The sequence below is a fragment of the Vanessa cardui genome, chromosome 22 (assembly GCF_905220365.1).
Source record: "Vanessa cardui chromosome 22, ilVanCard2.1, whole genome shotgun sequence".
Taxonomy (NCBI): domain Eukaryota; kingdom Metazoa; phylum Arthropoda; class Insecta; order Lepidoptera; family Nymphalidae; genus Vanessa; species Vanessa cardui.
Window position 1 is genome coordinate 10192752 of NC_061144.1, and position 17033 is coordinate 10209784.

Sequence of the window (17033 nt, forward strand, 5' to 3'; positions counted from 1 at the left end):
GTCAGTTAAAAACAGTATTTAGTTCATTATTACAAGACTTGCGTGTTTGCGTTTCAAGCTGTTGTTTGTTATAAGAAAAATAAACATATTCCCTTGACCGATTTACTCCATCGACCATTTAAATCATAACCCTTCGAAAGTGAAAGGTGAAAATAAAGACAGGCAACAGCAGAGGTCGGTCGAAAATACCGGAGTGAAATCAAAAAATAAACCACAGACTGCGGTCTACGAGCTGGTGAAAATTCCATTTTCAAATGCATTTTCCTTGTAAAAATTGTTACGTACGTTCGTTTTGAATTTGTCGGCAAAATAGCTGAGAACACGTAGACAATGTCGGTTTTGCTAAATCATTTTAGCGTCACTGGAAATATTGTTTATTTTTATTGTGATTGATTCGATTTCATATTTATGGTAATTATATTTATTAATATAGAGTTTTAACTCAATACTAAATACTGCTGGTGGTAGAACATACGATAAGTGGGTGATTCCTACCCAGACGGGCTTGCATAACCTTGGACATAAGAAGTTATGCCCTTTGTGCTTGTATTACACTGGCTATATTTAACTTGTGACGAATTTTTAATTTACTAGCTCTACCCGCGACTTTGTGCGCATTTATATTTAACAAAAAAGTCAATTCGCAGTTTTTACTTATAACTTATTAATTAGTCTAAGTTACTCATTACATCAGCTTACTGCCAGTTAAAGTACCATCAAAATCGGTCCAGCCATTTCACAGATTAGACGGAACAGGCAGGCAAAAATTCCAAAAAAAAGGATATTATTTTGTTATATGTACCTTGTTTGACATGTATATTCATTATTTCATGGATGAGGTTTTTTTTACTATACAATTTATATAGATTAACTAGCCCATTTAACTTTTAGAACAATTATACGCATCGACCAAAAACGTGCATGCTCAGAAACAAAAGGCCACCGCAAATAATATATTATTACTTAGGCTGGGCATCCACTGGTAACCAGATGTTTACGATATATAAAATGACACAACTGAAAAGCATTTAAATTAAATTAGTGGCTTGAGTAGATTTTGTAAATCGTATTAAAATATTCTTTATCAGAAAAGAAGATTGTTTGCCCAAATTTTGCAAGTACACTTTTTTGTACTCACTCATATATGTCATAACATGGTAATGTAACACGAAAGGATGAAGTTTTGACGTAGCACCAATGTTTTATGTGCATTCCAAAGTAAGCACAGGAGAAAAAAGCATAGGAATGTCCACTGCCAAATTCCAGACTCCAAAAAGGTATTGGGATTTCTTGATGAAAAAAGTAGCAAACAGTAATTTTTTACATGCCTGAATCAGTTTTGAAACTTAAAACTTTGGGTATTCGATATTACATTCGACATCGCTCTAAGCTAGCTAATAGTCCAATTACTATAAGATGTAAAAGAAGCTAAATTATCACCATTCAAAATTGACATAAATTAATTAAAAATTAATCTAAAAAACCTGTTCAACGCTAAGCTATACAATATAAATGGAAGGTCAGAGCTACCGGGTCTTAGTGACCCAGTCTTGCTCAGGCGTTTCAATTGTTAATTAGGTGCCGGGACAATGATAAATGGCTGTCGGACGCTGTAGGGTTGATTCTGCCCTAATCATTCTTGATAACTCATACTTTTTGCGTAAGATTAACGGGTTAATACTTTGCTAATGAACAAAAGAAAACGACATATTTATCTTCTATCTAGCTGACGCCATGTTGGGATACTGATGACGTGACTCTGATTATTTTTAATTTATATAGACTACGTATTTAACTTTAGACTGACACAATTAAAAGTATTCCAATATATTCCTCAGGTCATTTACTTACCTATGTATGTTGATTATTTTAAATGTAGGTTCTTGGTGTATAGCTTTGTGCGGTCCCCTCTGGGTACGTTACGCACGGATCAATATTCTATCACCAATAAGCAATACTTAGTATTGTTGTGTTCCATCTAAAGGGTGAGTCAGTGTAGCTATACACATATATGCGTTATTTTCCAAGATTGCGGCTCATTGGAAATGTACGGAATTGCGTTTATATTCTATAAAAATTACCTGCTTTAATGTAAAAATTGATAGAGTATGTTGAGTAGTATGATAATAATGGCAAATAAATAATGCACAAATTAACGAATTAAAAATTGGAAAAAAATCCTTTACAAATTATTTGTGATTTGACTGCCATGACCAATTATTTTACCAACAATGTGAAGGGAAAACCATTTGTTACTTTTCAGTATTTTGCAAAATATGCTTGTCAATCTTCAAGAACTGCCCGAATATTTAATCTCAAAAGAAATTTGCAATAAGTTTCTTAAGCATAAACTATGTTAATCACGCAATTAATGCTACCGTAGATTAAGGCCAACGTTTGATCAAACATTTCAATCAACTTCGACCTATCGGCCATCATATAAATTACATAGAACGACATCGGCTGCTAATTCTTATCTCCAACTTCATCTTTCACGGCGTTCTTAATTAGAATCAGCTCGCGGAATTTGTTTGGAAAGGTCAATATTTATAGACGTGCGACTTTTTTGTCGCAATTATTTCAAAGCCATACATAATTTTCCTATATTTTTAATTACACAATATAACTTTTTAATTTTCAAGTATCACGAGACGATTCAACTATGATGTATGATGAACGACCTTTTGTTTAAGAAACAGTAACAAATACTTAGACTGCGTTCTCAACACACACGTATAAGTACGCACACATACACCATCATATACAGAGAATGTCACAAATATAAATGCCTCCCTGGCTTTACCACATTAAAAATATAAGGCAGTTTGTAGTATGCCATAAGTAAATCATTGAACTCTAACATATTGGTAAATCAGAATTATTATCGAGCTGAGATGGCCCAGAGGTTAGAACGCGTGTATCTTAACTAATGATTTCGGGTTCAAACTCTGGCTAGCACCACTGAATATTCATGTTCTTAATTTGTGTTTATAATTCATCTCATGCTCGGCGGTGAAAGAAAACATCGTGACTAGCATGTGTCTAATTTCATCGAAATTCTGCTACATGTGCATTCCACCAACCCGCATTGGAACAGCGTGGTGGAATGTGTTCGAAACCCTCTCCTTAATGGGAGAGGAAGCCTTAGCCCAGTAGTGGGAAATTTACAGGCTGTTACTTTACATTAGTCAAAAATCTAAAACTTTATTCAAGTGGGCTTTTACTTTTGAATCGTCATTTAACAATTAAGTGAAGCTACCGCCGGTTCGGAAAGTAGATTCTACCGAGAAAAACCGGCAAGAAACTCAGTAGTTTCTTTTTCTCAACATTTATAAAATACAATCACATTAGTTAAATACAATTATATATGTATGTAATGTATCCTGTCTGGAAGTCAACAAAAAAACTAAATTGCAGCTTATTTATTATAGTTCATTTGAATTTAAACTTTGACAATCAGTGTCATCAGAATTGTTTTTTTTTATTCCAAGTGGTTCGTTCACTGTTGAACTTTAAGATTATTTAAATTAAAAAGTTGATATATAATATTACTTTTAACCCGGCCGACCGTTTGTTTCGTTCGTCTAAGATCTGTTGCTCGGAGACAAAGGCATCTGATTTATCAGCCGGCCGACTAATGGCAGATCCGGTATAAATTACAACGCCGGCACAATTAACAGTTATATTATGTAGTATAGTTTGATAGGGACGGATCGGAGTGAATTATTTATTCTGAAGCCTCTGAAACGCTGCGGTGTTATATTGAGATGGATTTCATTTTAGTTATCTATTTTGGGATTTGCTTTGCTAAATTAGTATTCAGTCGGCGCTAGAAATTTGATCTTACTCACGATTCAAAATTATATGAAAATGTATATAAATACTTGTACTGTTTTCTTGTACTAAAAAGGAATCAGGTTGAAAAATTAAAATTTAAATATCTGCCAAGTTCTAATAAAGTCCGTTAAGGTGTCAGAAACGCAATGGTATTTGTGTTTTAAGAAATTTGTATTAACAATGATAATTATTTATCAAAATATTCTCTATTCAATTAAAAGCACTTTTGAATCGTCATTTATTCCTCTAAATTAAGTGAAGCTACCATTCGATCGGAATGCAGATTCTACCGAGGAAAACCTCAAGAAACTCAGTAGTCACTCTTTTTTCACATTTAATAATTAAAGTCTTGTAAGTTAAATACAATAACTTATGTATATAATATATCCGGCAGAGTTTATGTAATTAATTTATATTTTAAAAGCTAATATTATAAGCAAATATTTAAATTTTAAAAGCTCCACGCTTTTTTGTCATTTATATAATCTTGTATTGAATAATATGCCTTCTTTTGAAGCGGCTTGAATACGATCATTTCATTTAAGAAGTTTTTAATACTATGATAACTTCAAACAAACAGACAAACATAAAACAACAAGGTGCTGAACTGTTTATAAATATATAGGTATTGTCATATTATTTTAAAGTATTTCATTTATAAACATTTTTATTAGCATTGGGTAAGTGTCAAGTATTTTTAAGCAGAAAGTTAGAATTTTAAATACATTTCATACTTTTATAGAACGAAACCTAGATGCGCGGTAGATACAATACACGAAGGCTAAGTTGATTAAGGCAATCAATGATAATTTTCTTCGGACTATCGGAAACAGTTTGATGAAATTTTGAGATATAATCTTCAAATTTAAGTAGAGCAATATTTGATAAATTCCAAATGGATTCACTTTAAATTGGAAAACAATATATAATAGTAGTAGCGAATTCGCATGGGTGCAATAGTGATACTAAGGATACTACAGATTTTTACTCGTTTCTTTACTACTTACTATGTATCTGTATCAATCATAGAAACATATGTGAGTTTTAAATAAAATGAAATTTTAATGATAGTAAAAATAACGTAGGCAAAACAATCAGGCCATTATTTGGTGTGACATCATTTCCGTGATGTACTCTGTGCCTATCAGGTCGCTTTAAGGACTCAACTCCACAACACAGAAACGATTATAAGTAGGACTTAACGTTATATTACAGGTAAGTTTACTTATTGGTGGCCTTATGTGTAAGTTTACCATATAGTAAGAGCCTGTAAATTTCCCACTGCTGGGCTAAGGTCAGCTCCAATGCGAGTTGGTGGATACACAAGTGGCAGAATTACATTGAAATTAGACATGCAGATTCCCTCACTATATTTTCCTTCACCGCCAACTTATAAGATTAGTTAGAGACACATATATTAAGCACATTAAAGTTCAGTGGGATTGATACCGCAATCATCGGTTAAGATGCACGCGTTCTAACCACTCTGCTATTTCAGCTCACATCACGAATGCACCACTAATATGTTTTCCTTACACTTGTTAAACTGAAAAAGGCTGAATTACACATACCGGAAAATAATAATAATAATAATCAATATATTTGTCAGCAGTTACGATATTTTATATCTTAGTATTCAGTACCAATAGTCCCAAAATGTCATGTTTACAGTCAATATCGTGAAATTCGAAAAAGACTAAAATGTTCTTACATGTAAAGGAAAGGTCTACGTTATCATTTATATTAAGCGAAGTCCCTTGTAAACCAGTTAAGTTACGTCATCCGACATTATCTTCATCACGATAAAATGTCGTGACGGTGTAACGGAAACGGGGTTACTTGTCGCCAATTAAAAGTAAAATATCGTTTTAATTAACAAATTCAGCCGCTCACTACTCCTGTTAATTGCCGTTTTTATTGCTAACTTGATTGAAGCAAGTTTGTACAACTTCACAGAGATACAAAGTTGGCGAAGAGATTTTAAAACGTTACTTTTGCTAAGTATCACTTGAACTTGTTAAGTTTTATATTTATGATTTACTTTTATATGAAGTAATGTTACCGTTGCCTGTTTTGTAAATCCTTTTAATTTAAACTTCTTTGAAATCTTTTAGTTGAATTTGAATTTCGAATTTGAGTGCAACGTTTTCGTAAAACGTTTTAGTCAGATAATAGTATTACTTCTATCAATCCAACTGAGTGTCATTATTAGACGTTATAATATGATATAAATTAACGTTTTTGACATAATTAATGACCAATTACATTCGAGGTGTATTTAATTAACAAAGGTCTTATCTTAATTAAAACAAAAACTTATATGTAAGTAGAGCTTCTGTATTTAATTGGTCTAAATGTTTCGGATTGACCTTTAGTTACTGTAGCTATTGGATTAAATCAAGATAATTCACAATACAATGGCTAATCTAATGAGGGTACTATTAGATGTTCAGTGGAGCAGCGACATCTCGAATGGCTGATGAAAATCTCAAGAATAGATATGAGAATAGCAAATTGACAGAATAATTGTGGTCTTTCAGGATATAAACTCGATAGCTAGGTGGTTAGAAAATGTGAACATTGAAACAGTTTTAAATACGAAAACACACGTGTGTACTCACGTTCACGTCTTTTGAAATTTTTATTAAGTTAGATATTCTACGATTAGAGTCGAGATGGCCCAGTGGTTAGAACGCGTGTATCTTAACCGATGATTGCGGTTTTAAACCCAGGCAAGCACCGCTGATTCATGTGCTTAATTTGTCTTCATAATTCATCTCGTGCTCGTCGGTGAAGGAAAACATCGTGAGGAAACCTGCATGTGACAAATTTCATAGAAATTCTGCCACATGTGTATTCCACCAAACCGCATTGGAACAGCGTGGTGGAGTATGTTCCAAACCTTCTCCTCAAAGGGAGAGGAGGCCTTTAGCCCAGTAGTGGTAATTTACAGGCTGTTGTTGTTTTTGTTGTTGTAGATATTCTTCTTCGAATTACAATATTTAGTATTGATATTTTTCGGTTGGAAAAATGAGTAGACTGGTGTTACTATGGCTACAAAGGTGTTAAGATCTTAGTTCCCAAGGTTGGAGATGCGTTAGCCATGTACATTATGTAAGGAATGTAAATTTTTAAATGTTGAGAAAGAGTAGCTACTGAGTTTCTTGCCGATTCTTCTCAGAATTCACTTTCCGAACCGGTGATATCTTCACTTATTTGTAAAATGACGATTCAAAAGTGCTTGTAAAAGCCTACTTAATATAATATTTATTATATTAAGAAGAATAAATTTATTTTGATTTCGATTTATAGTCTATGAACGGTAGTCACCACATACTAGGAGATGGTATTATTCTTTATCCACCGATATAAAAAATCCATTTACAATTACAGCTGGTTTATAAAATAAGCTTCATACTTATTATCAATGAGGAAGCGTTATTTTCCTTTATTCCTGAACATTATACTATTTTTGAAAACCGCTTTTTGTTTGCTCTTCTTCACTCCGACATTCAACAGACGCCTTATTTAAAGGTTCTCGAGGAAAATATTTTTCTGATAATGTTTTAGCTGAACCTAATAATTTGGAAAACAAAGGATACCCATTAGTATTTCAGAAGCTCTGGGGTGAATATTATGAATTCAGCTTGAACTTTATACGATGTAATGGTTCTGAGTATATTCTCTTACAGCGGTTCTGTATTATTTTATATGAAAATTGTTTACGTAATCAGTATATTTGAAGCTTGAACTATCTAAAAATATAGTACTTCAGTCTCTGGATAGATTCTCACATAAGAAATGTCAAGTAGATTCCTGGTAAATAGTCCTTGATCTTTCCAAATACATATAAATCCTCTTTTATGTCTTTTATAGACGATTTAAATGTCTTGTGTTATCTGTGTTTGTAATACTTAATTTGAAAGCGTATTATTAATAACAAATACGTATTAGTTATCACATAATTATATTACAGATTATGTTTGTCATTTAAATAGGCTTAGTAGTTAAAACCGTTGCATAATAATTATATTTCCTTCCAAATCACTATCATCGTTGCACAGATTACTTTCAAATTATGGGTGGAAAATGACGCTGTTATATATTTCAACAACAACAGCCTGTAAATTTCCCACTGCTAGGCTATGACTTCTTCTACCCTTGAGGAGAAGGTTTATAACATATTCCACCACGCTGTTCCAATGCGGTTTGGTGGAATACACATGTGGCAGAATTTCTATGAAATTTGTCACATTCAGGTTTCCTCACGATGTTTTCCTTCACCGCCGAGCACGAGATGAATTATAAACACAAATTAAGCACATGAATCAGCGGTGCTTGCCTGGGTTAGAACAAGCAATCATCGTTTAGGATGCGCGCGTTCTTACCACTGGGCCATCTCGGTTCGGTTATATATTTAATTTACTAAAATACAATATAAATATTCATTATACAAATGGAAGATACTTAAGACATTAACACAACGATCTCTTCCAGACTATAATAAAGTAGACTAAAAAGGGGAGGAGGAGGGGTGTACGATGTACGTGGCATTTATAAATAGTGCATATATAACTAGCTGTTTCGCGCCGTTTCATTTGCGTTAAACGTTAATGCTTCTTATTATAAGTCATAGTGTTATGTTTATAGTACATTAACATCTTTATATAGTATAAAAACAAGTCACTTACGCTGTCTGTCTCTTATGCTTAGATCTTTAAAATTACGCAACGGATTTTGATGCGGTGTTTAATAAATAGAGTGATTTTAAAGAAAAGTTTTTGTATATCGTTGCTGCTTCTGCAAAAGTCGTTATGTGTTGATTTCATATTTTTCGATTGCTACCGATTTAATCGTTACTTCAATATAAGGAAATTTTGATGTATGAATATCGCAGGAGGATACAACCGTTTCATACATTCATGGGCCCAAGTATTATACAAATGGAAGTTGTCTTATTTCGAAGGACTGACAATATAGTAATGAAACGCTGATAATTTCAGAAGTTTGCAATGACATGTCGTAAATAAACAAATCCTGCAGCATATTTAGTATCAACATTGCACCCGTGCGAAGTTGGGGCGGGTCGCTAGTTCTCTATAAATAGGGATAATCATGAAAGACGAGTTCAAATAAACTTTTCTTTACCTTTACATAGTATAAAACAAAGTCACTTTTTCTGTCCCTATGTCCCTTTGTACCCTTTAATCTTTAAAACTACGCAACGGATTTTGATGCGGTTTTTTTAATAGATAGTGTGATTCAAGGGGAAACTTTTTGTATATAATACATGAACAATATACTAAAGAAACACTGATAATTTTTGAAATTGCAATTTGATATCGTTAATAAACAAATTCTGTAGTATATTTAGTATCAATATTGCACCCGTGCGAATCCGGGGCGGATCGCTAGTATATTATATAATAGTATAGCTTATTAAAAAGTATCTTACCTCCACCACACGTCGCAGAGCAAAGTGACCCGGGTGTTGACAGCCAATGGTATCTCGGCCGCGAGCAGGAAGACCCGTCTCCTCCACAGACACCACATTCGTCCACGCGTCGAGTAGAACCAACGCGGAGGTCACAGCCAACTCGCTGGTGACAAAATACATTATATTATACACAATTTTTATGGACCCCTTTCATGCCGAACCTAGATAGCCCAGTAGTTAAAACGCGTACATCTTAACCGACGATTGTGAGTTCAAACTCAGGCACCATTTGATTTTCATGTGCATTATTTGTGTTTATAATAATTTATCTCGTGCTCGGCGGTGATTGAAAACGTCGTTATTATATCTGCATGTGTCCAATTTCAAAAGAAATTCTGCCACATGTGGATCCACATTGGAGCAGCGTGGTGTAATATAGTCCTTATCTTGGAGAGGACGCCTTATCCAGCCATATCCTAACCCAATATTTTTTGAGATCCAGTTAATTCTAGTTAAAGCATATATATTTATATGGGATACTTATTTTTCTTGGATATGTAACATCAGTTAAATGCTGATAAAAGTTTGGCAATGGACTTACTACATTACATTTTTATGTAATTCATAGCAATTAGTTTAGCAATTGAAATGTTAATTTAGAAGTTTGGAACACTGGTATTTGACACAACATGATAAAAAATAATGACTGTCATCAACCCTGTATACTTTAAATTCTGATTATGAAATTATTTCATTATTATTATTAAAGAATTGCATGTGAAGGTTTACAAAAAAATAAGATTTACTATAAAATTAAGCACATAATTTTTAATGATTACAGTTCATATTTTGTATCTTTTTATTATTATCACAAAATTGTTAAACAACACTGAGTAATTATGTAATTTAGTGTCTGGAATTTTCTATATAAAGGTATGCTAGACCTTTATAAATCTATATTTAATTTTGTCCCTGTCATTAAACATTGTAATTATTTAAGGTGAGCGAGCGCCAAAGGTCAAATGTGTCACAGACGAGAATAATCTTAATTAGTATGAATTTTTTATCATGCCCACTTTCGTTGGCTTGGATTTTTATTTTGTAGAATTTATTCTAACTGAACGCACTTTATTTGGGGATAACATTGACATACGTATTGTTTTTTTTTATGGTATAGGTTGGCGGACAAACATATGGGTCACCTGATGGTAAGTGGTCACCATCAATGACGCTGTAAGAAATATTAACTATTCCTTACATCGTCAAAGTGCCACCAACCTTGGGAACTAAGATATTATGTCCCTTGTGCCTGTAAGTACTGACTTACTCACCCTTCAAACTGGAACACAACAATACTGAGTAGTGTTATTTGACGGAAGAATAAGTGATGAGTGGGTGGTACCTACCCAGACAGGCTAGCACAAAGCCCTACCACCAAGTAAATGCTAATAGCGTTTCAGCATACTGGAATAAAATCTTAATTGGTAAACAGATTAGTATTTTAGTGAACATCGGTTGTTCTAGATTTTATTTCAATACATAGAAAGTGCTCCACGATATTGTGAACCAATACAGATAAAATTACGCAATTTGGATACGGTTTTTGATATGGAATACGTGGACGATATAGTAAAGAAACACTGATAATTTAGAAATTCTCTACTATATTAAGTATCAGCATTGCTCCCGTGCTAAGCCATCCCGTTACTTTTTATATAAAACGCTGTAAGTACTTTATTAGCCAATCACGAGAGAGGTACTGAACGTATCGGTCTGATATTGGCCAATAAATCAATCGTCCATAGTAGGTTTAGGGCTAATTTTCTGAATTCCGTTGATGCTTCCTTTCTTATATCATGACCAGTGAAGTGACAGATAGTTTTATATACGATAATATTTTATGGAGTATCTTAAATTATACATAGTAATATAATCTCCATCCTTGATCAGACTACTAGGCGCAGACAAAAGTTTCATCCATTCATTGTTGACATACCCAAAAGTCGAACTAAACGATTTGTCAGCTCGTTTTTGGTAAGAGTCGCTAAGATTTGGAACGACCTGCCTGCGTCTATTTTTCCTGATAAATTGAACTCCGGAGCCTTTAAGAGTAGACCTTCGTCTTCATCTACATTTTCCATCAGGTGAGATGGAAGACAAACGCCTATTCCATATAAATATGTAAAAAAAAATATAATAGTGAGTGTAAGTATAATATGTAGTAAGATAAGTATATCTGTTATGTTAAAACTTTGCGTTGAAATTCATCTTACATTTTCAAGGTCAACGATATTATATCTTACAAACGTAACAATTTTTTTTCATGAAAACATACTTTTCACTCATTTGTTTTTAATTAAAATTTTATAGAACAGCGTGTATGATCGTTCATATTTTAATCGGTAAATAAACAAATATTGTCAATGTTTCGAACAATTCGCTACAAACCATAAACTGGATGATACTATAATTCAGAAGCTTCAAAATCAGTTTCTCCCCTATTCAAGTAATAAATTACTGTGATATGTAACAATGAGGCACCTCATCATTTATTCAGCGCTCCGAAATCGAGTCGAGAGCTGCTTTTCACACAAATGTGCCGAATTTTCCGATTATCATATTTAAGTAGGCTTCGGTATCCTTTTTCGGCCTACGAAAGCCAGGTATGAGAGAACGAGAGGGGTATAATATTGCGCGGTTTTATTACATGCAATTCATATTTACAGTTACCGGATTTAATTACAACAAACGAAATTTTAATTCGCTCTTCATACGTGGAAAACCCAAAATGCAAGTTTCACAAAAGAATATCAACATTTTTAAAACAAATAAGAATACAAGAACGAGCTATATTTTATTCTTTTGTTATGTAAATTGTCTGTTTCAAAAATAATTTCATTATATCTCTCAAAACAACTGCTAAATTATAATTTTGTAACGAAATTTGGTACTGTCCAAAAAGTTTGAGTATCGATGAAAGTTATGGGGCCTCTGATAAACCTTATTTAAAATTCTAGGATATCACACCCGAGTTTCCAATAGCAGTAGTTTAAAGACTTTTAAAGACGACCAAATTGGAAAAAAAATCTTTGGAAATGTAATCAAAAAACTTTAAAACGGTGACGATAAAAACCTTACAGGTCCGAACTTTTTGACCAATATTGGTGGAATGGGCACTCCGATATTTTATACCCAATTAGCAAAACCTCACGTATTCCAAGAAGTTCCTGAAGTCGATGTCCAAGAAGTCATATAACTTTTCACTCGCCACTTCCGAGTTCTCTTAGCGTATTTTACATAATTTCATATATTATTTAAGTGGAAACTTCGGCGGGACATTTGCATAATCCTGTTTGCTTCTAACGAATACTAATTCGGAGTTGGCGTTGGATGGCATTGATGGTTCAATAATTCCAATTTGTGTGGTATCAAAGGGTTTTAGTAAAAATAATGTACATATTTCAGAATTGTTTATTTATTTTTTAATAAATTCTTTGAAAGAATCTCGAGAGGAATAATTAAGGGTCTATCAGATCTGATCTAATTATTTCCAATACGCAAGTGTAATATTTAAAGTGTAAAATTGTTTAGACTAAGAAGACACAAAAAAAATGAATCAATTATTTACAAAATTAATTTTGAAATTCTAATCGATGTACTATATAGTAGCTTCACTTAATTGTAAAATGACGATTCAAAAGTGCTTGTAAAAGCCTACTTAAATAAAGTTTATTTTGATTTTGATTTTTTGATTTTGGTGTTGTTATTGTTGATGTATGATTATGTTTGAATATCGAATTCAAACATGACAAACAGGAAACTCTGAAACTTTTTATCTTTTATATATATATATTTTTAGTCTATTATGTTATGCCATTACATAGTATTAAACAAAGTCGCTATATCCCATATATGTATGCTTAAATCTTTAAAACTACGCAAGGGAATTTGATGCGGTTTTTTTTATAGATAGAGTGATTCGAGAGGAAGGTTTTTTATATGGTATACATGGATAATAAAGTAAAGTAACACTTATGATTTTAAAAGTTTGTAATGTGATGTCGTAAATAAACAAATTCGGTAGTATACTTCGTATCAGTATTGCACCCGTGCGAAGCCGGGGCGGTTCGATAGTTTTATTGATAAAAAAGGAATCACTCACCTTTTTTATCAATGATATTTTGATATGACATTAAAATTAATTAATTAACCAAGTTAAAATATTCGTTTAAATTAACACAGTCGATTTAAAGTTAAATGATCCATATCTATTAGTTTCGTGAATTTCAATTAATGATCGTATTAATAACACTGACACTAATTAATTTTATTTATTAATTGTATTGTATTACCTAATTAGCGTACACGTAATAACTAATAATTATTTTAATAATTTAGTTATTATTCGATATTCGAATTTGATCAAAATAAAACATTAGCCATTTGAATAGGGAAGTGTTTATTTCTGTAAACTTTGTTTATAATTAAAGCGTTGCATATATCTAAATAAATATATGTTCGAGTCTTAATACGAAATATAATTTTATCATTACTGTGATACTTATTATTACCGTATTTGACACAAAAAGAATTGACGAGTTTCTTTTGACGTCTTTCATTCATTCATTTTTGCCTGAGGGTTTTGAAAATCAATCAGCAAGTATGTATAATATATTGAATAAAGATAGTTCTTTAGTCATATATGTATATAAAAATACTACCTTGTAGATATAATAGCGCCCAAATTTTTTATTTTACATGAATAATATTCTTAGCATTGCTACCAAAAGTACTAGAACATTAATTGAAGAAACGAATTTAGTAATTATCTTCGCTGACAATGACGTACTTGACAGCGATGCGCGTCAATTATTACAAGCCTGGTGTAAGCTGAAATTTGTAAGTTTGAATTTGGAAATATACAAAAACGATATTATTTAAGAACATATTCGAAATTCAAATTCGAAACTAACTATTGAGATGTCCGAAAATGATATAGGCCAGTCAATAAAGCCCGCGAATAAAAGTAGTAATTAATATCATTATGATTTTTTGATATGTGGTTTGGGACACCTACAGTCTCTCAATAAAGGCGGACACTAATATTTTAAACAATGAAATAGAATTGTAATAAAATTTTACTTGAATGATATTCTTAGCATTCTTGCCACCAGTCTACGCGGTCAAAATTTAGTACAGTAGCTATTTTTATTCGTTCATACTAAAATCCGTAATATAAAAAACGTATAAGTTTCCATTGTAGTGTTGTGTGTTTTCATTGTTCACAGCAACGATTTTACAAGTGATCACATATCCACGGTACGACGCGAACGTCAAAATCACTACTTACGCGAGAATAATTCCTAAAAGCTTCTTCAAGCAAACAGTCCTTTATGGTGAACAAAAAATGCGGATTGAAACCTCGTGACACAATGCCGGATGCGACCTGACATCATCAGGGAATGGGGCTGCGAAATAATAAGGCTTGGGTGTGTCTTCATCTATAAGATGAAGCGATTTCACAAACGCAATCAGAAAAACCGCTGTAACATAAAACCTATCAAAGATAGCGAGGTATCAATACAAGAAATCTAAAGAAAAACGGCGAGTCATAATTTTTGGCAAATTAATCAACAAAACTGTTTATTGTTGAAACAAAAATCAACATTAACAAAAATGTATAATCAGAAATAATATAAATACGACAAAGTACTTTAAAGGAAATCAATTTTTATCACCGTTAGGTTAGTTTAGTTGTTTTAAAACGCTCGAAGTTTATTCTTGGACCACAACCCGCAGCCATACTGAGTTCGCCTTTGTCTCGGTACTATTTGCTCCCGTTTCTAAAATTAAAACTATGCGGCCTGGAATGCTGAGTTTGTAATATTTCGTTTGCTCGAATAAGGTGCTCCTTTTGCACGTAAAAATATGTAACAAGCGCATTACGTGTATTCGGGACAGCGCCATATAAACTTTTGTACGCTTATTCTGGAACTGTTTCGTGGTAATTTAATGTTACTCGTATCTATGTGTGCGTGTTTCAAAGCTTGTTTGTGTGAACTGCATGTGAACAATTTATCGTTAACTAGCGACCCGCCCCGGCTTCTGATTCTAAATATGCTACAGAATTTGTTTATTTACGGCATCACATTACAAACTTCTAAGATTATCTGTGTTTCTTTACTATATTGTCCAAGTATTATACACAAAAACCTTCCTCTCGAATCGCTCTATCTATTTAAAAAAAACCTGTATCAAAATCCGTTGCGTAGTTTTAAGATTTAAGCTTACATAAGGACATGGGGAAAGAGAAATATACTATGTTTTATACTGCATATGTACTTAGTAATAATTGATGATAATATTTTGTTAATAGTGAATATTTTAAATGTAAGTCTTATCTTTATCTAGATTTCCAATCAAATCAAATCAAAAAATACTTTATTCAAGTAGGCTTTTACAAGTACTTTTGAATCGTCATTTAACAACTATATTAATTTTAGCCAACACTAGCTCGGAAAGTAGATTCTACCAAGAAGAACCGGCAAATAAATAAAAATAAAAAAAATGATTTTACCTCATAATTAATAATGACAGATTCTTAATGACGTAGAACAACTGTATTTCTTTTGGACGTTTAATATATCAACTTTATCTGGTCGTGTATCTGTGAAAACAGACTCCGTTAAATAAAATGTCTTCTTAAGTTTTACTAACAGAATACGAGAATAAACTAGATTTAGTTAAAGCGACCAGCTTAATTCTAGCCTTTGTTACAACTTAAGCTATTTTTCATGTAAAGTTGAAAATAGTTTCAAGGAAAGAAGTCTGTTTAATATTTTAAAATAAACATAATGAATTCTTGGTGTTATTTGAAAAATACGTACAAGGCATATTTTACTATTGTCATAAAAATAACCAAAAATAAAATATTGGCTTATATTTTTTTATATGATCATGTGGTTGGGGCTGACTGTTGGTAAGTGGTCACGACGCATATACATCGGATCGCTATAAGAAATATGTAACCATTCCTTACATCGCCATTACGCCACCTTGAGAACATAAAGTTACATCCTTGATACACTGCCTCAATTACTCTTAAAACCGCTCCACAAGAATACTAAGCTGCTTATATTCATTTAAATAATTGTATTTAACTAACATGACTTTGTATTTTTTAAATGTTAAAAAAGAGCAACTACTGAGTTTCTTGCCGGTTCTTCTCGGTAGAATCTACTTTCCGAACGGGTGGAAGCTTCACTTAATTGTAAAATGACGATTTAAATTGATTTTGATTTTTGACTAATAAGAATTATTAGACTAAACGTATTAAAAACTACTAATATAGAAATAATTTAGAACATTAAATGAAGAAACGAATTTAGTAATTATCTTCTCTGATAATGACATAATCGACTCGCTCGTCAGTTATTACAACCCTCATGTAGCTGAAATTTATAAGTTTGAATTTGGAAATACCCAAAAACGATATTATTAAAGAACATATTCGAAATTCAAAAGTAACAATTGTACTGTCTAAAAGGACACACGCATCAGAATAGCGTCTCAGTGTGAGTTAGTTAACATTTCACAAGTGAGGTACGAAGTGAATTCTTATAAAACAACGATGCGAGATAAATATGTCGTGTATTTTGTTATCTCACGCGATTAAAATACAGAATAAGCTATATAATAATTTCATAATATTTATAAAACACTGTCGACTTTTTACTCCAGAATATTGCTATCAATGTCA

At 32.4% G+C, this 17033-nt stretch overlaps 1 protein-coding gene across 6 annotated transcripts in view; it reads right to left on the bottom strand.

Moving 5' to 3' along the window:
* Nucleotides 1–17033, bottom strand: part of LOC124539275 (protein madd-4) — a 446643-nt gene that overhangs the window by 48844 nt on the left and 380766 nt on the right. For all 6 annotated transcript variants that reach the window (XM_047116602.1, XM_047116606.1, XM_047116605.1 and 3 more), the window contains exon 9: nt 9293–9437. In XM_047116602.1, the coding sequence (XP_046972558.1) occupies nt 9293–9437 (145 nt within the window). The remainder of the gene's footprint in view (nt 1–9292; nt 9438–17033) is intronic.